This window comes from Dromiciops gliroides, chromosome 2, assembly GCF_019393635.1.
Source record: "Dromiciops gliroides isolate mDroGli1 chromosome 2, mDroGli1.pri, whole genome shotgun sequence".
NCBI lineage: Eukaryota > Metazoa > Chordata > Mammalia > Microbiotheria > Microbiotheriidae > Dromiciops > Dromiciops gliroides.
The window spans coordinates 550,603,828-550,630,188 of NC_057862.1; the positions used below are offsets into that span (position 1 = coordinate 550,603,828).

General features: G+C 41.0%; 1 protein-coding gene across 1 annotated transcript in view; it reads left to right on the forward strand.

The window, feature by feature from the left end:
• Positions 1 to 9,159: 9,159 nt before the first annotated feature.
• FBLN7 (fibulin 7) overlaps positions 9,160 to 26,361 on the forward strand; it is a 74,642-nt gene continuing 57,440 nt past the window's right edge. Inside the window, exon 1 of the mRNA XM_043987935.1 lies at positions 9,160 to 9,449. Coding sequence (XP_043843870.1) covers positions 9,375 to 9,449 — 75 coding nt within the window. The 5' untranslated portion in view covers positions 9,160 to 9,374. The remainder of the gene's footprint in view (positions 9,450 to 26,361) is intronic.

Sequence of the window (26,361 nt, forward strand, 5' to 3'; positions counted from 1 at the left end):
GCCTCAGTTTCCTCATCTGTAAAATGAGCTGGAGAAAGAAATAGCAAACTATTTCTGTATCTCTGTCAAGAAAAGAAGAGTTGGACACAACTAAAAATGGCTAAACAATAGCAATAAAAAACATCACTCTTATTCATCATTTTAATAGTAGAGAGGTGGAGGGGGCAGCTGGGTGGTACAGTGGATAAAGCACTGGCCCTGGATTCAGGAGGACCTGAGTTCAAATTTGGCCTCAAACACTTGACACTTACTAGCTGTGTGACCCTGGGCAAGTCAATTAACCCTCATTGCCCTGCCAAAAACAAAACAAAAACAAATAGTAGAGGGGCAGCTAGGTGGCGCAGTGGATAGAGCACTGGCCCTGGAGTCGGGAGGACCTGAGTTTGAATGTGGCCTCAGACACTTAACACTTACTAGCTGTGTGACCCTGGACAAGTTACTTGACCCCAATTGCCTCACCAAAAAAAAAAAAAAAATAGTAGAGAGGTGGAGCACTAGATTTGAAGTCAGAGGATTGCAATCAAAGCCTAGCTGTACCATGTTGCTTTTTTGTTGCCATGTTACACACACAGTCTTTTCCCACAAGAACAGTTGTCACGCCTCTCCCTTTTTGTACTTGTGAAGACTTTTGTTAAGCCAAATGTAGGACTTTCCATTTATCTCCATCCAGTTTCACTGTAATGGATTTGTCTGAGCATTCTAGCCCATCAATATATTGTTGGAAGCTGACTCATCCAATGTGTTGTTATCCTTCCCTACTTTGCTTCACGTGCACAATTGATAAAACTTGCCATCTATGCACTCGTCCAGATCACACAATTGCATACTGTCATCTATCCGGTGCACATTAGGACCTTTAATATGCAAAACATTATCCTAGATGTATCCTAGGATACAAAGGAAAAAAAAAAAGAAATAGTCCTTGCCCTCGAGGAGCTTACCTTCTACTGGGGACACACACCAATTTCACAGATAAGTCTAATAAAAGTTAGAATGTGGGGGCTGCTAGATGGCGCAGTGGATAAAGTACCAGCCCTGAATTCAGGAGGTCCTGAGTTCAAATCTGGCCTCAGACACTTGACACTTATTAGCTGTGTGACCCTGGGCAAGTCACTTAACCGAAAATCTGAGCAGGGAAAGAATACTTCCATTTGAGGCAGAGGAAGGGGGGGGGTCAGAAAAGGCTTCTGGGAGGAAGTGGCATCTGAGTTGACTCTTTTTATAGCTAAGTTAAGCTTTTTCTTTAATGTTAGCAAAAACTATTTAGTCAAACTGATCAAAGCCCATGTTATCCTGGGACTCTTCCGATTCTTTTTTGCTTCTTCTGCTCTTCAGCTGGGGCAGCTGTGCTCGAAGGAGTAGTACCTCCAGCAGGGGCAGCACTACCAGCTCCTGGATTAGGTCCACCAACTCCTCCATTGCAGATGAGACTTCCAATGTTTACATTGGACAGGGCCTTTGCAAAAAATCCAGGCCAGAATGGTTTGACATTTACATTTAATGAGGGTATTAATTTGAATGGCAGGAAGGAAAGGTGCTTTTTCTTTTCTTTTTTTTTTTTTTAGTGAGGCAATTGGGGTTAAGTGACTTGCCCAGGGTAACACAGCTAGTAAGTGTTAAGTGTCTGAGTCTGGATTTGAACTCAGGTCCTCCTGACTCTAGGGCCGGTGCTCTATCCACCGCGTCACCTAGCTGCCCAGGAAAAGTGCTTTTTCAGGTATGAGTGATGGCTTGTATTTCTTCAGTGCCTTATTGTCTTAATTACTGTGGTGCAAAGGATAGAGCACTGGCCCTGGAGTCAGGAGGACCTGAGTTCAAATCTTACCTCAGATACTTACTAACTTTGAGAATGAAAGACCAACAACAACCAACTCTGTTCTTTAATAATTTCACATCTTAATTTTGTATTCCTGGTTAGACTCTCTTCCTTCTTTTCTACCCTCAGTGGTATCTAGGGCACTGCTGGGCACCTGGCATGTGCTTTAAAAATCCTTGGATTGGGCAGCTATGTGGCACAGTGGATAAAGCACTGGCCTTGAATTCAGGAGGACCTGAGTTCAAATCTGGCTTCAGACACTTGACACTTGCTAGCTGTGTGACCCTGGGCAAGTCACTTAACCCTCATTGCCCTGCCAAAAAAAAAAAAAAGAAAAAAGGAAAGAAAAAAAAAAAACCGTGGATGGTTAACTAGACAGAGCCTTCCAAAGGATTCATTTTCATTTAGAATAAACTGAACCTTTTTCCTCTCAGAACAGCAACTGTTCTGCTACTTGACAGATTCCTACCTTTTTAAAAAAAATATTGCTTCATATTGTTTAGAGAAGTGTAAATTAAAATAACTCTGAGGTACCACATCACACTTATCAGATTGGCTAACATGAAAGACAAGGAAAGTGATTAATTCTGGAGGGAATGTGGAAAAATAGGTACACTAATGCACTGTTGGTAAAATTATGAACTGGTACAATCATTCTGGAGAACAGTCTGGAACTGTATCCAAAGGGCTATAAAACTGTGCTTATCCCTTGATTCAGTAATATCACTACTAGATCTGTATTCCAAAGAGATCAAAAAAAAGGAAAAGGACTTATATGTACAAATATATTTATAGAAGCTCTTTTTGTGTTGGCAGGAATTGGTAATCCAGGGGATGCCAATCAATTGGGAAATGGCTAAACAAGTTGTCATATATGATTGTGATTAAATACTATTGTGCTATAGGAAATGATGAGCAGGATGGTTTAAGAAAAGCATGGAAAGACTTATATGAACTGATGCAAAGTGAAATGGGTGGAACCAGAAGAACATTTTACATAGAAACAGCAATATTATAAAGATGATCAATTGTGAAAGATTTACCTATTCTCAGCAGTACAATGATCCAAAATAATTCCAAAGGACTTAATGATGAAAAATGCCATCTTCCTCCAGAGAGAGAACTGGTGAACTTTGAGTGAAGATTGAAGCATACTTTAATTTTTTTCTTTTTCTTGTTCTTTTGTGTGTGTTTTCTTTTGCAACATGGCTAATTTGGAAATATGTTTTGCATGACTTCATATGTATAATTGATATCATGTTGCTTCCCTTCTCAAGGAGTAAGGGAAGGGTTTGAGGGAGGGAGATAATTTGGAATGCAAAATTAAAAAAAAAAAGAATGTTAAAAATAAATAAATGAACGGAACTAATGCTTCAGTTTCCTCAGCTGGAAAATGAAGAAATGAGTCGGTATCATCTCAAAAATTTCTTCCATCTCTAAAGTTGCATGATTCTCCTTTATACTCTCCTGGTTCCTCTTGACATTCTTTCTTAGATGCACCAAAGAAGCAAAGAGAAACCAATTTTTCCACTGGATGCTAGGAATATATTATGGGAACATTTTACCTCAGGAGGTATTCTTGGTCACACAAGATTTTCAAGTAGAAAAGTACAGGGTGTAAAGGAAAAGACACCAAACTTGCAGTCAGAGAAAGTCAGGTTCAAATTCTGTTCTACTACTTGTGTGATCTAAGGCAAATTATTTCATCTCTGTTGGCTTCAGTTTACTCAATTCTACACAATGTGGAGGTTGAACTCAATATATAATAATAACTGGTATTTACACAAAGTTTGGAAAGAACTTTAAATATATTACATCATTTGTTCCTGTTAGGTACTGCAAGTATCACCCCCCCCCATTTTGCAGAAGAGGAAACTAAATATTGAGAGGTTAGGTGATTTACTTGCCCATCGTCACACATCTAGTAGGTGTCACAAGCAGAATCTGAACTCAGGTCTTCCTAACTCTAAATCCATGTCAAGTTACCCATCAGGTCCCCTACAGCTCCGAATCTTTGGTTCTAAGGATGCCATTTTCCAGGGATGTTTGAGAGGGGAATCTTATTCATGAATGAGTTAGAGTGGATGGCTTCAAAGCTTCCTTTTAACTCTGAGATTCTCTGAGTCTAGAGATTTTTTAGTGTGGGCTAACAATGGTTTCATGAATTAAAAAAACTAAAATTGATCATGAACATGTTAAGTAAAAAAGAACATGACAACTATAGCCATATTTAAGACATAATATATCACACACAACTCCATGGTGTGTGTTTTTTCTTTAGAAAGATATAATTTGAAACTATATAGAAAGGTATTGATTAGAAACATTTTTTTTCTTTTCTTTTCTTTTCTTTTTTTAGTGAGGCAATTGGGGTTAAGTGACTTGCCCAGGGTCATACAGCTAGTAAGTGTTAAGTGTCTGAGGCTGGATTTGAACTCAGGTACTCCTGACTCCAGGGCCAGTGCTCTATCCACTGCGCCACCTAGCTGCCCAATTAGAAACATTTTAAAGCAAGTAATTCTTTATCTTTATAATAATTCATTGCCATATAATGCCTTAAATGGGACTCTGCTTTGTTCTGATTCCTTTTACATTTTGGAAAGCCCTTAGCTTAACAAATCACTAAAATAGTGATTCAACAGGAAGGGTTTTTTTCAACATAACGGGTTCAAAAGGAAGGTTTTTTTTTCAGCATAATACATTGCGATAAAAAGATATGGAATTCAGAACTCATGAAATAATTAAAGGATGAAAAAAGAACCTACTGTGATCCATGAATGCTTCAGAATTTCAGTGCTTCAATGGATCTGTGATCTCATCATTAAGGGTACTTCATCCAGTGGCACCATTCTCATGTAGCCTATTCAACACTTTCTTATCCTGTATCATGGATGTACTGGAGCCAGAGTAAGCCGACTTATTCAGACTGAACCTCAGAAATCAGAAATTTTTTTTCTCAAAGTCTGTAGTAACTCTAAAGTTTGCAATCATACAGTATAACAAAGAGATCATTTGTGTGCAAAAGAGTTCACCAGGATGCAAGTGAATAATGCAATTGTTCTAAAGTATTTTCTTTAATGACCTCTTGTCAGGGATGTTTGTGTGTATGTGTTTCTGTGTGTGTGGGGGGTGGGGGGGTGGGATAAAGGTAGAGGTGCATCTCCTTTACTTTCATTTCCATTGATACAACATATCTGTCTCTGATATAGAACCAGTTAACAGTGCCAAGGCCTTTCGTGGTAAGAACTTGGATATCCTGCTGCCTCTCAAAGATCTGGTCAGTAGAACTCTTTGTGTAAACTATATTCAAATAAACTTCTTCCTCTATCGAGGCCAAAGTGCTTTCACACTGTTGCTCTCAAATTATTGAATTATCAAACATCCATCTAATAATAATAATAATAATAATAATAATAATAATAATAATAATGGTTGACATTTATATAGTGCTTTAAAGTTTGCAAAGAGAATAAACTGCATTACCTTATTTAATCTTTGTAACAATCCTAGGAGGTAGGTGATGTTGGTATAATTATCTACATTTTAATGAAAAGGAAACTAAAGCTCAGAAAAGTTAGATGAATTGCTCATGGTCACACAATGGGCAGATGTCCGAGGCCAGATTCAACACTTGGCATCTTCAGCCTCCAGTTGCAGCATGCTTCCCACCACACCATGTTGCTTCACAAAAAAATTAACATCTTCCGTCCTTGTCCCCCTCTTTTCTTCCTTCTGACCATAGGGGCTAGAGTTGAAAGGGACCTGAAAGCTAATCTTGAATCATCCCCTCATTCTATAGATGAGGAAACTGAATCTCAGGCTGGGAAGGAATTGTCCAAAGTCACAATTAACAGAGAGCGGACATATAATCCAGCTCTGCTAATTCCTTATTGACTTCTTTCCACTATATTTTGCTTGGCATTGCCATTTTTATTTAGGAATCTACATATTTGGGAACATACATATGTTCACACATATACACAGTATATAGAGGCACACATGTATGCCTGGATATGTACACATACAATATACAGGTGTGTATGTATGTGCATGTGCACACAATTATCTTTGTCTATCTGTCATCTATCTATATACTTATCAATATCTATATCTAAGGGGGTGTTCTGGGAAGACTAGTATCCTGGTGTGAGGCTTGCTGAGCCCTTTTCATTGCTGCTTATCTACCTTTAGTGTCCACCTGCCACTTAACTCTCTCTCATCTGTGGCTCCAAGAAGCTGTAGTATGCTTAGCAGCTACACCCCAATAAACCATCTCATCAGACCAGGCTGAGTGTAATTGACAGGCCTCTAACCTGTTGGCTAGTTAGGGGGATGTCAGCTCCAAGCATGTGAAGACTTCCCCCAGTGGAATGGGTGTATGAGAACAAATTGTTCTAACTGCTATGAAGGTGGTGAAAGCAGGTGCTGTGGAGCTCTTAGAGTTTGATTAGACATTGAAGATGACAAGGTCATGCACTGTATCCCAAGCAACCAGTCATTCTGATTTTTGTCTCACCACTGGACTTTGATGACTAGAAGACAGAATGAGGCTGATGACTTTGTGAAACTCTGCTAGAAAACAAAGGACAATCAACAATCTAGATTTATCTTTCAATCTACCTACCTATCGATGTTTTGTTGTCTATTTGTCCTCAGTACCTTCACTGCTTCCAATATTATTTATTTATTTATTGCAGGGCAATGGGGGTTAAGTGACTTGCCCAGGGTCACACAGCCAGTAAGTGTCAAGTGTCTGAGGCCGGATTTGAACTCAGGTACTCCTGAATCCAGGGCTGGTGCTTTATCCCACTGCTCCACCTAGCTGCCCCCCCAATATTATTTTTATAAAAGTATTTTATTATTTTCCAGTTACATGCAGAGATAGTTTTCAACATTTATTTTTATAAGATTTCTAGTTTCAAATTTTTCTCCCTCCCTCCCTTCCCTCCCTAAGACAGCAAGCAATCTGATATAGGTTATATATGTACAATCACATTAAACATATTTCTGCATCAGTCATGTTGTGAAAGAAGAATCAGAGCAAAAAGGAAAAACCTCCAAAAAGGAAAACAACAAAAAAAAATAGAAATAGTATGGTTCAATCTGCATCTAGATTCCATAGTTCTTTTTGCTTACAATATTCTAATGGATGTGAGATCTCACTAATGTGGGTACTTCTTTCTTTGTATTGTGCTTACCTGTGTTTGTCATAATCTCCCCAATAGAATATGAGCTCTTTGAGATCAGGATTTATTTCATTTTTGTATTTGCATCCCTCGTGTTGAGTTCTGCATGTGCTGAACACTTAATAAAGTGAGTTGGTTTGATTATTTACCAGATCATATTTACTAAAATGGGAAAGTGGCTTTCTGGGTGACTCTTCACCAAGTAAGTCCCTTTTGATTCAAAGTTTTATTGCATCTTTCTGATTTAAAAGGGCACTGATTTTAAAGCTATGTATGCCCATTTCTAGTTATTCCAACTTCTCAAGCACTGATGATATTCTCTATTAATGATGCCACAAAAAGGATCAAACTTGGATCCTGACCAGGTACTTTTGGAAAACATTTCTCCAAATTAAAGGATGCTATATTCTCAAAGAAAGACAGAGTCAAAGAGGAATCTCTTACATCCTTGACTATAGGAAGGACCTGACTGCCCCAGAAGGAGCACTGTCTAGTTAGGGTTGTTGTTTTTTCCTTCCCCAAATTAGCAGAGAATGATGTTCCTTTGCTTTTGTTATTAACAAATGCAGTTGTGCCTTGTAAATCTGTAATCACTTGCTCTCTCTTTAGAGAGGAAGGAAGAACAGCTAGTTGTCATTCTTTTTAGAATATCCCTTCAATTATTTTATTGCCCCTAAGTGGAGTGGGGCAGCTAGGTGGCACAGTGGATAGAGGGCCAGGCTTGGAGTCTGGAAGACTCATCTCCCTGAGTTCAAATCCAATCTCAGACACTTCCTAGCTGCACGACCCTGGGCAAGTCACTTAACCCTATTTGCCTCAGTTTCCCTCATCTGAAAAGTGAGCTGGAGAATAAAATGGCAAACCACTCCAGTATCTTTGCCAAGAAAAGCCCAAATGGGGTCATGAAGTCAGACACTGCTGAAATGACTGAATAACAAAAAATAGAGTAGCTCCTGACTGGGCAGAGTGGGTAGGGGTGGGGGTCACAGATAGAGGGCCAATCTTGTCACAGAGAACTGGATTCAAGTTCTGTCTGATATACTAGTTGTGTAACTATGGGCAAAGTGTTTAACCTCTTTTGGATGTGATGACATCACAGTTCCTAAATGTTCAAGGCACTGTGCTATGCTGGGGATATAAATACAAACTAGTTCCTTTGAGGTCTAAGAGAGAATATAATCCACCTGGTTTAAGGGATTTGGACTTTTCATCTTTTAAAGAATGATAAAAAAATCAAGAGTAAGTTAATTGTAGTTTGATGTAATGTAATGGAAGAAAGCAGAAGATTTAATATCTAAGTCTCCTGCGCTTGGATCCTGGTTCTGCCCCTTAACACCCGTGTGACCTAACGCCGATCGATTCACCCCTGAGTCACAGTTCATTCATTAAAGTAGAGGGGTTGGACTAATTGATCTCTAAGACCACTTACAGCTCACAACCCCCTATGAAATCAATCCCAGGGCTGGGAACTCTAGAAGAACTCCCGCTATTTAGCCTTTTCTCTGGGGTGCTAATTTGTGACTCTTTAGTCATCTTCGTGGTTCTTTCTATATCCCCCCAAAATTCACCAACCGGCATGACTTTAACAAGCCAAGAAGGACATGTGTCCCTTTCTCCTCGGAGAGATTTCTCTCCTTTCTTGTCTTTCGAATGCCTAAAGAATGTGCTGGTTGAGAGGCATCCTGTGCAGGAGCGGCCCTTCTCTTCTGAACTAGACAAGGAGGGAAGGAGCATTTCAGCTCCCCTTGAAGCCACTGCAGGCCGCAATAAGGTCCCATGTGCACCTCCCCCCGCATCCAGGAAAGGGCCTGGGGACTGGACCAGCAATTTGGCAGGCAGAGGCATATGCTGGTGTTGTCCTCTCCACCCCCTTCCCCCACACCCCCCACCTCTCCCCCGGATTACAACTAGAGCATTGGCATAGACTTTGCTGGGTATTTGAGTGGGAGGGATGGAACCGGAGCCAAACCAAGGCACTTAGGTGTTAGCTCATAAGCCCTCAGAGCAGCAGCAGCAGCAGCAGCAGCAGCAGCCGTCTCTGCATCTGGGAAGCAACAGCAGCAGGAGCAGCAGCAGCCGCCTCTGCATCTGGGACACCAACAGCAGCGGCGGCGGCGGCAGCAGCAGCTACACCAGGACCCGGACCAAGAAAAAAGCCGGGTGTACGGAATAGGGCTTTGCAAGAGCAGTCTGATGCTTTCTCGCCTTCAGCGCGATTAACAAGCAGTTTGAATCCGCAGAGGCGTCCTAGACCAGCACACTGCTGGATTCTAATTATTGTCAGGGCTTTTGACACGTTTAAAACAATCTTGAGGGAGGATAAGGAAAAAAAGCACTTTTCATCCCTGAAAAGAAACTCACTAATTAGCAAGATGATTTCAGGATCTCAGTGTGCCCTGTTCTTTTTCTTGTCCTTCACTGCCTGTCAAGGATTCCCGGCATCTCAGGTAAGGAGGTTTTCCATAGACTGTACCACTTGGAGGATTTCATGGCTGAGAGGCTGGTGTCCACTCATCTTTCACAGGTGGAAGATTCGAGCTCCATATACACGAGATCCTGTGCTTCCCTCCCCCCCCCATATTCCATGTTGGTGCTTTGGTTGGGGGCTGAGGTGATGGGGAAAGGTTAGAAAAGAATTTAGACAGCATCTTTTTAAAAACATTCTCCTCATGAGGGACACAGGTCTTGCCTACAGGTGGGTAGAACTATTTGCCAACTAGTAATTGATCAACCCTATAAAGAGAGGGACTTGGAAAATGCTCTCACAAGCATAGAAAAGTGCCCACAAACTTGGTAATTTCTGGGAGATTTATAATTCATTATCTTTTGCAGTGCTTCATGAGGAATCCTGTCCTCTTGTTAAACTTGAAATATTCCCTACCCTGAACAGATGCTTATTTCCTACGGAAAGTACTATCATAAATATGTTGTGTCTCTTGTGAGAGGCAGCATGGTATATATACTGGATGGAGAACTGGCCTTCAATAAGGTCATGAAGATCTGTATTGAAATCCTACTAATGGCACTTACTGGCTGTGTGACCTTGGATAAGTCACTTAAATATGCTCTAGGCAAATTTCTAAGACTATAAATTGCAGAGAAGATGCTGATCAGTACTGATAGAAGGAATTTCCTGAGGGAGGAGATCCCCATACCAAGGAAAACACAGTTCTAGCTCCTATTACTTCCCCAAAGTAACATCTTGTCTCTGTGTTTGTATCACTACCAGGAGAAGTAGAGAGAGGTGACCAACATTTTCTATGGGGACATTTGGAGTTGGGATTTAAATTTTATTTCACATAGGGAAAAAGACAGCTTGCTTTTTTGATTTTCCAATCTGGCTGCTCTTGATCATTGAAAGAATTATAAGTGATTAGACCATATTTAAAAAGAAAAGTTTTCTTTTTCTGCTAATTGTTGGTCTGATGGTTATGCAATGGGTTTTCCAGGTTAGGATAAGAATGGAACTTCCTTAGATGCACCTGAGCTGTCAAATACAGGGAAAACCCTACACCTGTGGGTATTAGTGAATTTGCTGGACTGGTGGCTATTGCTGTGGAAATGTGCTGGTTATAATACTAAGGCTATCAATATTTCATCTGTCATTACTTTGGCAAAATTTTTTATATATTGGACTGGATCTCCTGAGTAAGTGATCTGCTGGCTAAGACTAAGTAGACTGTTTTGACAGATACATCAACATCTTTAAAACACTTAGGGACTATGAATGCCTAAAAGACGGGCAGATTACTGAAATCACTGTTTTCCCCAAGGAATTACTCAACAGGATCACAGAATTTGAGTTGGACAGAACCTCAGGGCTCTGACCTGTGACTTCATTTCATCCATTTACTCTCTCTTTGAGCTCTTTCTCCCATTTTACAGGAAGTAAAAAAAGTCAAGTCAGCAAATATTTATCAGAGTCTACCATGTGCTAGCCACTACAAAGAAAACTAAAGTAATCAGGAAAAAATGTCTTGGAGCTGCAGCTAGGACTTGGACCCAAATAATTGGTTGCTGATCCTGTTACTTACTAGCCCAGATTTTAGGAAGAATAAGAACTCCAGAAAGGATCAGTCTTCAAGTGATTGTTTCTTTAACCTAAGGGCTGCTAGATGGTGGATAGAGCACTGAACCTGGAGTCAAGATGACCTGAATTCAAATTTTGCCTCAGACACTCCCTAGCTGTGTGACCCTGGGCAAGTCACTTAACCCCAATAGCCTTAAACATCTGGGCCCATCTCTAGGTGTCCTGATATCTACATCTATCTATCTATCTATCTATCTATCTATCTATCTATCTATCTATCTATCTATCTATCTATCTATCATCTATCTATCTAGCTAGCTAGCTAGCTATCTATCTAGCTATCCACTGGACCCAGATGGCTCTGGAGGACAGAGTGAGGTTGGTGACTTTTATCCAATTCAGCATAAGTCATGACATCATCCCTATGTCATGGTCCTCTTTGAGAATGAAGGACAAACAATAACAATTTAACCCAATAGCATGTGAGCTTTTCAAGGGCAAAGGGATGATTTGTTTTGGTCTCTGAGAAGCAGGGCAACCAAGGAGACCTGGGGTTCAAGTCCTTTCCCTCATATGCATTATTTATATGATGCTGGGGTAAGAGCTTAACCCCTTGGTGCTCTAGGGGCCTCTTTATACAGTTTTTTTTTTTTGTTTTTTTGTTTTTTTTTGCGGGGCAATGGGGATTGTGACTTGCCCAGGGTCACACAGCTAGTAAGTATCAAGTGTCTGAGGCCGGATTTGAACTCAGGAACTCCTGAATCCAGGGCCTGTGCTTTATCCACTGTGCCACCTAGCTGCCCCCCTAGGGGCCTCTTTAAATTGCAGAGAAGGTGCTGGCCTGCATTGATGGGAGAATTTCCATCCTCTGGGAATTCTCTAGATTAATTAAATCATAGTTTCAGGTCTTATCCCCTCTTCATACCCAGTTTGTGGCACATAGTAAGCACTTAACAAATACTTATTGATTGAGTTCTACAATTTATGAAGCATATAGGGGACAAAAGAGAAGCTGCAGTGGTCCTAGACTTCACAGGGGAAAATTAGGTAATTATGGTGAGTGGGTGGGAGAGGAGGAGAAGGAAGACCAGCAGCCCTGATGGCAGCAATCTGGGTAATTAATTTTGTATATTGTGTAACATTATAGTGCCATCTATTGGCTAGGAATTATAGACGTGTGTCCATTGAGTCTTCTCTTAGAATTATCTTAGGAACATGTATGTGGATCTTGGGGAAAAGCCTTGTGGAGTCTTATTAACAATGAAGCTAATAAAAATGAAGAGTGTTGAGAGATGGCTAGGAGGACTTTTTCTTCCTTATAGGAAAGTTGTGTTGCTTGGGATAGGGTCTAGAATGAGGTTAAGGAAAGGAAAAGATAATTGATTTTTTTAAAAAATGAAAAATTCCACCCACCTCCCTCCATCCCCACCACCCTTTTCCAGTAGTGTTTAGATTTGAAAGCATTTCCGGGTTGACCTGGATCAGGGCAAGGCTTAAGAATTAAGTTGTAGAGATGCTATTTGCCTGAGAAGAGGCAATGATCTGGGGAAGTGATTTGAGAAAGGTTGAAGTGACTTATTTGTCTTTGTTTTAGCTTTAGGATTTGAACTCAGTGCTTTCAAACAATGTTATATTTCACTAGTCTATTCTTCATTGCTCTGTGGGTCACCTGCAATTCTGATTCTCATTCTTCAGAGATTGTTGCACTTTATTTTTGCAGCCATGTAGCAACACTGGTAAAATACTGATATTAGAAGACATGAATTTTTATACAAGGTGGCAGCTTGGGATTGCAGAAGGCTCTGTGGAATTTCCTAAATGCATCTCAGCCTGCTCTCTTCCTCCCATTCCATTTTGGGACTGGGTCACTGTTTAACCACAGCACCCATTCAGTATTTATGCATTGATAGATTAATTCAATGTGTTGGCAAATGACAATAATTCTAATAGATAGCATTTATATAGCACCTATTATGTGCCTGACCCTGTGCTAAGCACTTTACAAATATTGCATTTGATCCTCACAACCACCCCGAGAAAGAAGGTGCTATCATTGTTTCCATTTTACATATGAGGAAACTGAGGTATATAGAGTTTAAGTGACTTGCCTAAGATCACACAGCTAGCGAATGTTTGAGACTGCATTGTACTCAGATATTCCTAAGCTCAGTGCTCTATCCACTGTGTCATCTAGCTGCCTAACATGGCTCACATACATGTCTTAGTCTGAACAACAGGTGCTGTTCATCCATTTGATTTTTCCTGTATGAATGGTTAGGCTAAGTCAAATGGTTTTTTGAGTGGCAATAGATTTCATTGAGGAGGCCTGGTAGTATTATGGGTCTTGATGAAGTAGCACAGTGAGCTTCCTTATCAATAAGGGATACCTTGACCATTTGTGCTACACAAAAAACATGCTCCATGCCAGTGAAAAATACCTTTTGTGAGTATGTGTCTCCCTCTTCTGTTTGGTGATTTTATTGACAATCAGAGGATCATTGAACGATTGCTTCTCTCAAAGAATCTGAAATGATCATAATGGGCATGCATGAAATCAGGACCACAGGCCTACCTTATTTTGTCAAGTTGCAAGAGAGCCTGGCATCACCATTAATGCCTGTGACTAGGCTAAATATTGTGAACAAACTATAGGAAAATGTGTGCTCAAAGGAAAGCAAACTGTCCCTAAGCAGGGCAATGGAAAGTACCTACTCAGTTTTTAGTACTGTTCCTAGAATGTTCTGATTATACTTTGGTTAGTGTCCCTCCATCCTTATTTTCTTTAGTCTCCTAACTCTTTACCTCCTTCCAGCATTTCCTATACTTTCTCACCCCCATCCATCTTTCAACTCTCAATCACTCCCAATTTATGCTTTATCTCTTTGGCCCAGGCATAAACTATTAGTTGACCAGTTGTACCCCAGTTAACTGAGGAGCACGGCTGTGAGATCTACTTGTCTGTCCATGATCCAGTTCTCTGCATGAGTCCACAAGTAATAACAATGCTTTAGTGAAACTAGGAAAATGCAGAGGAATAAATATTTTCCTAAAGACACGAGAGACATCTTGTTGAAGGAGAAACCTCAAAGCCACATTTTGTGTTGTCAAGTTAAATGCTTTTTATTTTTTTTACACCATAAAAGAATAAACAGGATGGGATCTTATATTCTTTTCATTTCCAACCAGTTGTTTGACTGTAAAGATGTGTACTATCTTAGGACTGCTTGCCCTCCATTCCTTTCTCAAACTATCAGCAATGATTTGTTCAATATATGTATAGATCATTCTTGTATTTTATCAAATGAGAAAGTAGGTCACCCATGTTTTTATGAACAGTTTTTAAGATTGTTGATACTGTCTATGATTTTTTCCAGTCATTTGGTTAGGTTCTTTCTTTCAGACATTTTGAGATCCATCTCTCATCGGTACTTTCAAAATTGTATCAGTTCCTGGAGAATTTCTTCTGTTTGCATTTGATCTGGTCTAGCGGCTCATCTTTACTTCATATTCATTGTTATGGGTACAGACATCAGTGAAAGCAGATCACTGAAAACAGATTGCTATAGAAACATTACTCTTTTAAAAAATGTATTTGCTATTTTCCTTTTTCATCTCTAAATGCTCTTGGGGTGATCTACCTTAGATGAGTCTTATGCTAAACTTTATATAGACTCATTTCTGACCCTACTACCCCATTGCTATTCACTGGCTTGTGAGATGATGCTCCCCATAATCCTCTCCTGAAACATTTCACAAATGAATTTACTTTCTTTGGGGGGGGCCGGGGCAATGAGGGTTAAGTGACTTGCCCAGGGTCACACAGCTAGTAAATGCCAACTGTGTGAGGCCAGATTTGAACTCATGTCCTTCTGAATCTGGGGTCAGTGCTTTGTCCACTGTGCCACTTAGCTGCCCCTATGAATTTACTTTCTAAAGTTATTTGCCATTTTTTTCCTTGAAAAGAGCTAGTGTTTGCTGGTTCAAGTAATTTCTGAGCTATTTTTGCCTCCTTGTGGTGGCATTTGCTTTACATTGGCTAAACTTCTTAGGAAACAAAATCGAAGACAAATTCTCTTTTGCTCTATTCATTTATAATTATTCAGCATCAGTGCTTTGATTTCAATATACTATAGTAAAAAGTAGTTTGTGCATTTGAAGTGACTTTGAGGCTGATGGGAATAGGGAGATGGAAAGGGAGATTTTGTGTATTTGATATTCTGAAGGTGGAATCTCCACTGGTTTCTCAATTGGTAGTAGCAGCAAATTACCCAACAGAGCAACCCTGGGAAATTCCCTCAGAGGTTTTCTGTTTGGTGGCTGACTTGAGTTTGTTTCATAACAATGGTGACAAGGAGAAACAATCATTAAGATTGCTTTTCTTTCTTTCCAATAGAAAAGCTGAGATTGTAGGACTTTTCACAAACTCTTCTGTTGCTCACGGTATTCCCCTACCTAGAGTCATACCTATTCATTTCCTCTCTCCCACATGTACCTGTGTATTCCTCACCTCAGAACTATAACTAGACATTTTTGTACTTGGGTCAAGGAGGAGGATGGCTCCAGAGAGAGATTGTGGGTTTGGGGCCAGGGTTATGGGGAGGATATAGTGGGGTAGGAAATGTGCCCCAGACAGGTTTTGCCAGCACTCAGGAGCAAGGCACTAGATATCTTACCTTTGATATAGATTTCTCATCTTTCTTGTGATCCTATTTTTCATAATGTCAAATAAAAAAAAAAGCAGCTAAGAGTAAAGGAGGGGGGAAGAGAGCAGTGCCATTAAATGAGTAGTCCGAGGGATCCTTTCTATTCTAGTCCTTCTGAGTCGCTACTTTGCCAATGGGCAAAGTCATGGATGAATCATGGAGAGAGACCTGAGGCAGAGAATGATTTAGTCAGAGACCTAGGTTGCTGTTGAGGACTTTTAAACTAGGGGGAGACATTCCAGTGGTTTTTAGTGCTTTGGGCAAATAGCAAGTCCCAGAGTTCTCTGCCTATTTTGCTGTGAGACAAATTGTTACATTCTAATTTAGGATGTGAATACCCACAATAATAGCTTATATTAGGTAGTGCTCTACAGTATACAAAGTGGACCTGGCCAAAAAAAAAAAAAAGTGGACCTTGCACATTTATTGACTAGCACTGTTTTTGAAAATAGATTTTATTGATATCTTTTGTTTTTACATAGCCTATGTTTTCCCCAGTATTCCTCTCCCTCCCCCTTCCCCCCCTCCTGGAGGACTATCCCCTTATTAACAAAGGACCAAGAAAAAAAAATGGAAGAAGAGAAAACAGGAAGGAATCACTTAAAGTTGGTAACACCTTAGGAGGAAGAAGTTAATCAGATAACTTTCCTTTGTAGGATAAAAGGAACCCAGGTAATATCAGAACACTGAATGTGTATGTAAGCCTGAAGGGGTGGGGCAGGGGTGTGTTTGGAGGAAGCAAAGATGGTAGTGATGTGGGATGGATTTAGGGTCAAATTGATGGTGAGTCATCCCAAAAGAATTACAAGACTCAGTGACTCAGTTTCTCAAGTTTTACTGCAATACTGTGAGCAACCACAGGGAGAGCATCATGGAAGTACCTCTTGAATAGGGAAAGAAAAGACAGTTATATTTATAGCATGGATACATTGATTATCAGTCTCATAATAATCTCCACTTTAGGGAGGTACAAGGGAGGGCTTATCCTAATTTAAAGTTCCTGGGGGCTTAAACCAACCCTTGAGGCAGGTACCTTTTTCCATGGAGGTATGTTTTTGGGGTTTACATGTCATAAGGTGATCTGGGAACAAATTTGGCCCTTTTTTTTTTTTTTTAGTGAGGCAATTGGGGTTAAGTGACTTGCCCAGGGTCACACAGCTAGTAAGTGTTAAATGTCTGAGACCGGATTTGAACTCAGGTACTCCTGACTCCAGGGCCGGTGCTCTATCCACTGTACCACCTAGCTGCCCCAAAATGCTTATTCCCTTCCCTTTTTTGGGGGGGGGTGATGGTGAGGCAATTGGGGTTAAATGACTTACCCAGGGTCACACAGCTAGTAAGTTGGCAAGTGTCTGAGGCCAGATTTGAACTCAGGTCCTCCTTGATTCCAGGGCCAGTGCTCTATCCACTGTGCCACCTAGCTGCCCCCTAAATTTGGCCTTTTTTGCCCATGTTACTTCAACCTGCCAAGGTCAGAGTGTCCCCATGTTTCATTCTCAGGCTTAGTTTCTGGGTTATCAATTAAAATTTCTATAAGCTGTCTTTGTTTTAGTTAAGGTCTCTATGACCTGCCTCTTTATGTTCTTGTTATGGGTGGTGATTAATGTGGGTAACAAGAGCTTAGTTTCTGACTTGTTTCCCATGTTTTAAGTTATCCATTAATCCCTTTTGGAGCTGGGGTCTGTAAGTTATAGCCCCTCTTCGAGCTATAAGGAGCTAAAATTCTAGCTATATTATCTAAAATCTAATGAGTGGTTGCTAATAAATTATAAGCTTTAGCAAGAGTATTTAAATGTTTAAGTATTTATTCAAGAGCATTAGGATCAGAGAGAAAGGTAAAAATCTAACTATTTCTAAGAGGCCCTATCATCCCACCCACCATGGCAAGGTCAGGAACCAAAAAGAGGCCAAACCTCTCCACCAGTGTCTGCTTCCTACTTTGTGTCCTCCTTCCAGGAATGGGAGGCTCCTCAAGTTGATTGGCTGGTAGCCTTGATAGACAGTACCCACGAGCAAACGTCACTTCCTGATGCTAAGGACCTTGACCACATGGCTTGCCCTCAGAGGCCTTTTCCTCATGGCGGAGCTTTTCTACAGTAAGTCTCCAGCAGATGGCATCATTCCAATCGTTACAGAGCTCAGATCTAAATTAGAGCTTCTGTCTTGGGTTTTTCTGTTACCCCCCCCTTTTTCCCCCTCCTACATTAGTAGCATTGGAGACTAAAAAACTGTCTAATTTATAGTTTTGCTTAGGTTCAACCTCCCCCCTTTCTGGATCTTCTCTTTTCCAGCTCCCCAGCTCTCTGAATATTTTGAGGTTACATTCAAGGAGTTATCCTTGCTAACCCACCCTGGCATCTTTCCTTTCTACCAGGTCAGATTAGCACATTGGGTGCTTTCCACCTTTATAAGACAATGATCAGTTAAAGTTTCCTTTACTTGAACTACCTCAACTCTTTTTAGATGAACGAAAATTCTTGGTGATGGAGAAAGAGAGAGAGAGAGAGAGAGAAAGAGACAGAGACAGAGACAGAGACAGAGAGACAGAGAGACAGAGATAGAGACAGAGAGACAGAGACAGAGATAGAGACAGAGAGACAGAGACAGAAAGGGAGAGAAAGAGGGAAAGAAGGAAAGCATTTATTAAGCACTTACTGTGTGCAAAAAAGGTGGTCTGGGTCACTAACAAATTAAAAGAGGGGGCTGCAGGGTGGAGGTATCTCCAAGTGTTGGTAAAGAGGTGAAAATGAGAGGCGCTAAAAAGTTTGAGTGAAGTTAAGTCATTTGTCCAAGGTCACCTCGGTGATTCAGAGCAGAGCTGGCATGTGAGCGGCAGTCCTTAGAAACTATCATGGGCCCAGGGTACCCTTTCTAGAGTAAATCAAAAGAACCTTCTCCTTGAGAAACTTTACCAAAGGCTAGACACATCTAAAGAGATAAGTGGCACTGGATCAGGATTGAGTTAGCTCCAGGACCCCCACCCTTCATTCTAGTCTTCCCCAGCCCTCGGAGAAATAAGATTAGGTATGGCTGCTGCCTTTGTGGCATGAGGAGGACAGAGATGGCTTGAGAGATCCAGAGCTGCCCCTCACCCAAATCCCCCAGCCACCACCAGTGGGAGACGGTTCTCCCCCAATAAGGGAACTTTCCACAGTCAGATGATCACCCCCATCAGTCCTTTATAAAAGGATTTCCCTGTCTCCTGCTAGAGGAGATAGGTATCTCAGAACCACGTCTCTGTGCCATGCCTTCTCCCCATGAGAAATCCAAGGATTTCTCTCTTGGTTTCCTTTCCCTAGCGCCCTAAATAAATTATTATTTTATTCTAATTAGATTTGTGTGTAATTCTTTAAAGAGGAATTTCTAAGAACCCCTACCCCAGACCCCTCCCATTTCCCCCACAACAGAAACCCTCTTTCTAGAACCTGTCCTAACGCTTAACCATCAAGATAAATCCTGACTGTTTTGCATTAGCCTCTTGTCCTAGCTGTTGTGTTGTGGGGTCTCAGTGAAGGTTTTCTGAGCAAAGCTTAGTTCTCCATCAAAGAGCTTACTTTAGGGTATGAGCTTCCTAGCGAAGAGGGCATGTGTGTGTATGTGTCTTGCATTGGGGGGCAGGAGAAGACAGGGCTTCCATGCTGGTAAACCCCTTGGATGAGGGTGAAGGGACTGGAAGTCCTAGACTGGGAGAGGAAGACCCCAGCTAGGGAGGCAGCTAAATGTCATGGAGAGGGGGTAGTAAAGAATAGGGTCCTGAGGCAGCTAGGTGGCGCAGTGGATAAAGCACTGGCCCTGGATTCAGGAGGACCTGAGTTCAAATCCAGCCTCAGATACTTGACACTAGCTGTGTGACCCTGAGCAAGTTACTTAACTCTTATTGGCCCACAAAAACAAAACAAAATAAAAGCCCAAAAGAATAGGGTCCTGGCATAGGCCTAATAATGTGAGATGTCAGAATGACCCTGGTCACTTGTAAGCATGGAGAAGCCAAAAGCTTTCACACCACTCATCTTTGCTGAATTTCTGAGTGACTTTGGGAGAGGCAACATGGAAGATAGGATGCTAGTCCCGGATGTCAGGATGGCCTGAGTTCAAATTCCACTTCTGACTAGAGTTAAGGTTACTTCATATTTCTGAGCCTCAGTTTCCTTATATGTAAAATGAGAATATTAGTACTTATCTCTCTCCAGCTTTATTTCACATCACTCCCCTTAACTGAATCTCTAGTCCAACCAAACCAACCTCTTTACTTTACCTCATGCATGGCACTACCTCTCTTTTCTCTTTTCTACAGAATGCCTGGGATGTCATCATATCAATCTCTTTGCATCCCTAGATTCCTTTAAGCTTTAGCTCAAGAGCCACCTGCTGCTAGGGCCTCCCTCAATTCTCCTCCCTTTCCTGAAATTACCATGTATCTATTGACATATATAGTTACTCTTCTAACAGAATATACGCTCAAGGGGGCAGGAACTGTCTCATGCGTGTGTGTGTGTGCGTGTGTGTGTGTGTGTGTGCGTGTGTGTGTGTTCTCAGCAGCTTCCTCACATATTTGTTTGTTTTTCACAATTAAATGTTTCCTTTGGTTTCTGTGTACCTGGCTGTGTCTTTGGCACACAATAGGTATGTAATAAATTGCTGAGGTAAATACTAATATTCCCATTTTACTTATTAGGAAATTGAGTCTCAGAAATGTGAAGTAACCTTAACTCTAGTCAGAAGTGATATTTGAACCAAGGCCATCCTGGCATCCAGGACTAGCATCCTATCTTCCATGCTGCCTCTCCCAAAGTCACTCAGAAATTCAGCAAAGATGAGACGTTGAAATTCCTACTTGTTGCTAAGGCGTTTTATGATTACAGTTATTTCCAGCACTTAATCAGTCACAGATGATCCATAAGACCCCCCACCTACCCACTGAGGTCTGGAGAATGTGGCTCCTTTCACTTGAGCTCCCATATCAATGTCTTAAGACATTCATTATATCATGATAAGTTGCTTACATAATATTCCCTCAAAGGAAAGACCAGAGCATCTTCAAGCTGGAAGGGGATTAGAAGTTATCTAGCTCACCCTCCCACCCCACTAAAGCAATCCTGACAGAGTAATTCATTGGACTTCCAGGATCACGAAATCAATCTCCCAGAAGTAGAAAGCTTAATAAAAACCACATATCAGTTCCCCCAAATCCAGCCAAGAAGAACTCTGAACCCCTCTCCCATTTGATCCATTGCCAGTAGACAGCCCCATTTCCTTCCAGTCCTTTGGTCTGACTCTTTCTATGTCCTAACTATCTTTATTTCCAAGTACGACTTCATGAAGACACTGAATCATACATATTTGGATGCTAGAGAAGAGAAGGGCTGTTTGTTCCTATCCTTTCCAACAAGGGAGAGATTTACCTTATATCAACTTTATCCTGAAAATTTGTATAATTCCTTTTTTTGTTGTTGTTCAGATGTTTCTGGCAAGACCTGCTTTTTAGAAACAGCTGTTGTCCTTCACATCCCAGTTATGATCTGGTTCTTGTCTTTGTTTTTCCAAATTCTTACCAAATTCTACTCTTTGGTAGAGTTTTCCCCCTGGTGTTGAATTGTGTCAAACAAATAATATTCTTTGCTAATGTGGAAAGACAAGACTAAAAAGAAGCTATTATGGGTGTTTGTAGGAGGAATGATCATGCCTGGGTACTAGTGAAGAGAACATCATTAGGGTAGTTTGAGGAAAAGCCAGACTTTAACGTGATCCTTCTAAACTGCATTTGAAATCAAGATATCACCATGATCAAAAACTGTACTCAATTCTTTATCAGTGACAGAATAAAATCTTAAAATTCTTAGCTCAGCCAGCAAAACTTTCTGTGATCCATCTTTTTCAGTTTTATCTTTTGTTACTCCCTTTCATGCACCTTACAGTCTGCATTTTGCTCCCATTTCTCCCAATGTATCCCGAGTTTTACTCCCATGAGCAGGTTTCAGAGAGCTCAGTGAAAGTGCTGACAGGTCCTCATGGTATAGAATTCTTCAGGGGAAGCCGGAGCAGGAAGGTTGGGAAGTTGGAGGGAGGATGAAATTCTGAAGGCACCAAGAAGAATAATTCTAATGGGCAGGATATGACAGAGTTGTCTACAGGGAACCCATTGATTTCTTAGACTTTTAGGTGGGGTGGGGCAATGAGGGTTAAGTGATTTGCCCAGGGTCACACAGTTAGTGTCAAGTGTCTGAGGTCATATTTGAACTCAGGTCCTCCTGAATCCAGAGCTGGTTCTCTATCCACTGTGAGGAAGACCTATTCTTGCCAGACTAACCCCACTGCCCTTTTGGACAAGTTTTCTAGAGTGGAAGACAAGGGGAATACTAAAGATGAAATTAATTAGCATAATATTTGGCATAGTTTTGAATGCTATTGTTGTGGGCAGTTTTCAGAGATGTGGGTTAGATGAATAGTTGGATTCACTCAACAAATGAGCAACAATTAAGTTCGATGTCAACATGGCCAGTGGAGTGCCTCGGGGATCTGTACTTGGCTGTTGTCTTTGTCACTGAGTAGGACAAAACCATTGGTTGCTTGATTATTATGATTTGGATGTCATAAAGATGTGTGTGTGTGTGTGTGTGTGTGTGTGTGTGTGTGTGATAACAATGATCATAGGTGAAAGGATTCAAAAATATTGACCAGCCAGAAAATCGGACCAAATCTAAGAGGATGAAATTTAATAGAGATATTCATCCAGTTTCACACTTGGGTTGAAAACATCAGCTTCACTAGGGAACGTGGCCAGATAGAAGTTTTTCTGAAAACAAACAAACAAACAAGCAAAAAACAACTAGGGGTTTTAGTGAACTTCAATATGAGTCAGTAGTAGGATGTGGCAGTTGGAAGACATAAAGTGACCTTGGGCTGCAGCAAAAGTTAGGCAGAGTGTCTGGGATTAGGGAGATGACGATCCTGTCATACAGTATCCTGGCCAGACCACAAATGGAGTGTTGTGTCCATTTCTAGGAAGGACATCGAAAGGCTGGAGAGAGCTCACAGTAAGGTATGCAGGAGGAGCCTCAGAATCCTGTTTTACAGGGTTCATTGGAAGGAATTGGGCGTATTTAGGCTGGAGACAAGAAGACTTTGGGGTTGGCATTTGAGGTGCTATCCTGTGTAAGAAGAATCAGATTTGGGGCGGTTAGATGGCGCAGTGGATAAAGCACCGGCCCTGGATTCAGGAGGACCTGAGTTCAAATCCGGACTCAGACACTTGACACTTACTAGCTGTGTGACCCTGGGCAAGTCACTTAAGCCCTATTGCCCTGCAAAAAAGAAGAAGAAGAAGAAGAAGAAGAAGAAGAAGAAGAAGAAGAAGAAGAAGAAGAAGAAGAAGAAGAAGAAGAATCAGATTTGTTCTGCTTGACTCCAGAGGACAGAATGAGGAGCAGTGGGTAGAAACTGCAGAGAAGCAGATTTAGGTTCAATAACTTACAACAATTAGAGTGATCTTAAGTTGGAATGGGCTGGCTCAGGAGGCAAGGGGTTGCCCCTTACTTGAGGTCTTCAGGCAAAGAAAGGCTAGCTGACCACTTGTCAGGTATAACACGGAGAGGATGCTCATTCAGATACAAGTTGGGCCAAATACCCTCTCAAAGTCCTTTCAGGTTCAACCTTCTGTGATTCTATCTCTCTCTGTGACTTTGAGAGGATCCTCTGCTTATCTTACTGCTCCCTTCATTCTACCACTGGCCTCCAATGTACAACTGTTGATCTCTTAACCATCTTTTGGGGCCCAAGTCAACTGCCCTCCAGTGTTCCATGATGCCCCCTAGCCAGATGCAATCTCTCACACTGAACTTTGTATTTTCTCTATAGTAATCTGTCTTTCTATGTTAAATTATTATTTGTGCCCTTAATTATTTTCCCTATTAGTTGATAAACTGTATCTTATTCATCTTTGTCTCCCCTACTACTGGGCATAGTAGGTGCCAGCCATTTAACCTTTTGTTAAGCATTTGATGAAGAAGTGTATGAAAGCAATACATTGGTTTTGTTGGGATTAAAGTAATTCTTGGCTTTGGTAAATGTGGGTTTGTTTCATTTTAGCCTAATTCTTGGCACACAGTAGGTGTTTAATAAATACTTGTTGTCATGAATCCAAAAATGAGGTGGATATTTTTCAAGTATGATGGGCTTTAGCCCTTCAGCATTTCATTAGAGAATACAATCTACATTTTGGTGATCTCATCAAGTAGTCCCAACCTTGGATCTGTCAAGATCTGTCTCTCTACCCTTTCTTTAATATAGGGACACTTAACCTGAGGATAGTGGACTTGGTTTAAAAAGAATATATTTTTGCGGGTATCTCTATTCCAATATAATTGGTTTCCTTTGTAGTTCATTGTATTTTATATATTTAAACACATGATTCTGAGAAGAGGTTCATAGACTGACTGCCAAAGGGATCCACGACTCTTAGGTTAAAAAGCCCTATCCTAGTGGGAAATGTATTGGACTCAGAGTCAGATCATTTGGCTTCAGGTTCTTACCCTGAGCCTCATCAGGTGGGCAACCTTGGGCTATTCACTTGACCTCTTGGGCATCTGGTCCTCACCTGGAAAAGTGGGTAAACAATATTTGCCTTGGTGACCCCTCAAGTTTATGATGAAGGTCAAATGAGGTAGTGTATGTATAGCTCTTTGTATGTGACTTTGTATGTAACCTCTGACTGGGTTTCCTTTTTTCTTTTTTGGAGCTTTTGTTTATTAAGAGGGATTAAAGGGGGGGCAGCTAGGTGGCACAGTGGATAGAGCACCAGCCCTGCATTCAGGAGTACCTGAGTTCAAATCCGGCCTCAGACACTTAACACTTACTAGCTGTGTGACCCTGGGCAAGTCACTTAACCCCAATTGCCTTCCTTAAAAAAAATTTAAAAAAAGAGGGATTAAAGGGGGGTAGCTAGGTGGCACAGTGGATAAAGCACCTGCCCTGGATTCAGGAGGACCTGAGTTCAAATCTGGCCTCAGACACTTGACACTTACTAGCTGTGTGATCCTGGACAAGTCACTTAACTCTCATTGCCCTGTCAAAAAGAAAAAAAAAAGGATTAAAGGATGTTTATCTCACCAGAAGAAGCAGGAACCTAGTGATGAGAATACTGGGTCTGGAGCAAGAGGGCCTGGGTTCAAATCTGAACTTTGCTACTTACTATCTATGACTTAGAATCACAGAATTTCATAGTTGAAAGAGACTTAAGTAGTCATCTTGCCCAACCCATACTATACAGGCTCCCCCTCTATAACACACCCATCCTGGAGTCCTCTAGCTTCTGTTTGCAAACTTCCAAGAGAAAGGGGAATCCATTCCCTCCCAACGCAGGTCCTTCTACTTTGGGCTATCTCTAATTGTTGGGAAAGTTTTATTTGTTTTTTGTTCTTTGTTTTTTTCTGACAAGAAAGTGAACTTTGTTCATTTGAAATTTACACCCACTGCTCCTAGTTCTGTCATCTAGGGCCAAAGAGCACAAATCTAATCCCTCTGACACACGACAACCCTCCAAAATGCTTGAAGTTGGTCATCATGTGTCTCTCAAATCTTTTCTCCCATTTAAACACCCCAAGTTCCTTCAAACACTCCTCATATGACATGGCCTTAAGTCCTTCCACTATCCTAGATGCCTCTCCTCAAGACACTTGCCAGCTTATCAGCTGAGTCTGACTAGTAGAGACCACGGAGGAGCTAACAGTCAATCAACTAACAAGCATTTCCTAAGTACCTACTATGGCCAGGTACCTGTGTTAAGTGGTAGGAATACAGAGAAGAAGGAAACAGAACGCAATCCCCACCTTAGGGAGCTGATAGTCTAATAGTGGCTTACCTTTGAATTAATCAATTCCTCAATAAACCAACCAAGAAGCATTTGCTAAGCACATCTTGCTAGATACTGCAGCATCAGGTACAAAGAAAGAAACAGTCCCTGTGCTCAAAGAGATCACATTCTAGCAATCGGTTTATTCCCGAAAGCCCTGCCTCCCAGCCCAAGATTGCATTCTGTTTCTTGGCTGCCTCCTCACTTAGCTGACTCATTGCCCTTGACTTCACTTAATCTCCTAGATCTGTTTCGGATGAAGTGCTGCCTAACCAAGCCTTCCCATCCTGTACTTGTGAAAACACAGATGAACGATGCATATTGTATACTTGAACCCAGTGTAAGACTTCACATTTACCTCTACAGAATTTCATCTAATTGTGTTCTAAGATCATTTTGGAATCTGCTTTTGTTATCTAATCTGTTAATTACCCCCTCCTTGCTTTGTGTTATTCTGTAAATTTTATAAACATGTCATCTATGCCTCTATTCCAGACATTGAAAAATATATTAAACAGCATAGGGTTGAGGGTAGATCCCTAGGACCTTAGTTCCACTAAGTTCAACTCAAGTCACTTCAACTTTTCTCTCTGGGCTTCAGGCATTGTACTTAAACAAAACAAAACAAAACAAAATATGTTTAATTTAAAGTTTTGAGTTCCAAATTTTATCCCTCCCTCCCTCCTTCCCTGAAACAGTAAGCAATCAGATGTAGGTTATACATGTGCAATTATGTAAAACATTACCATATTAGTCATTTTGTATAAGAAAACTCGAAT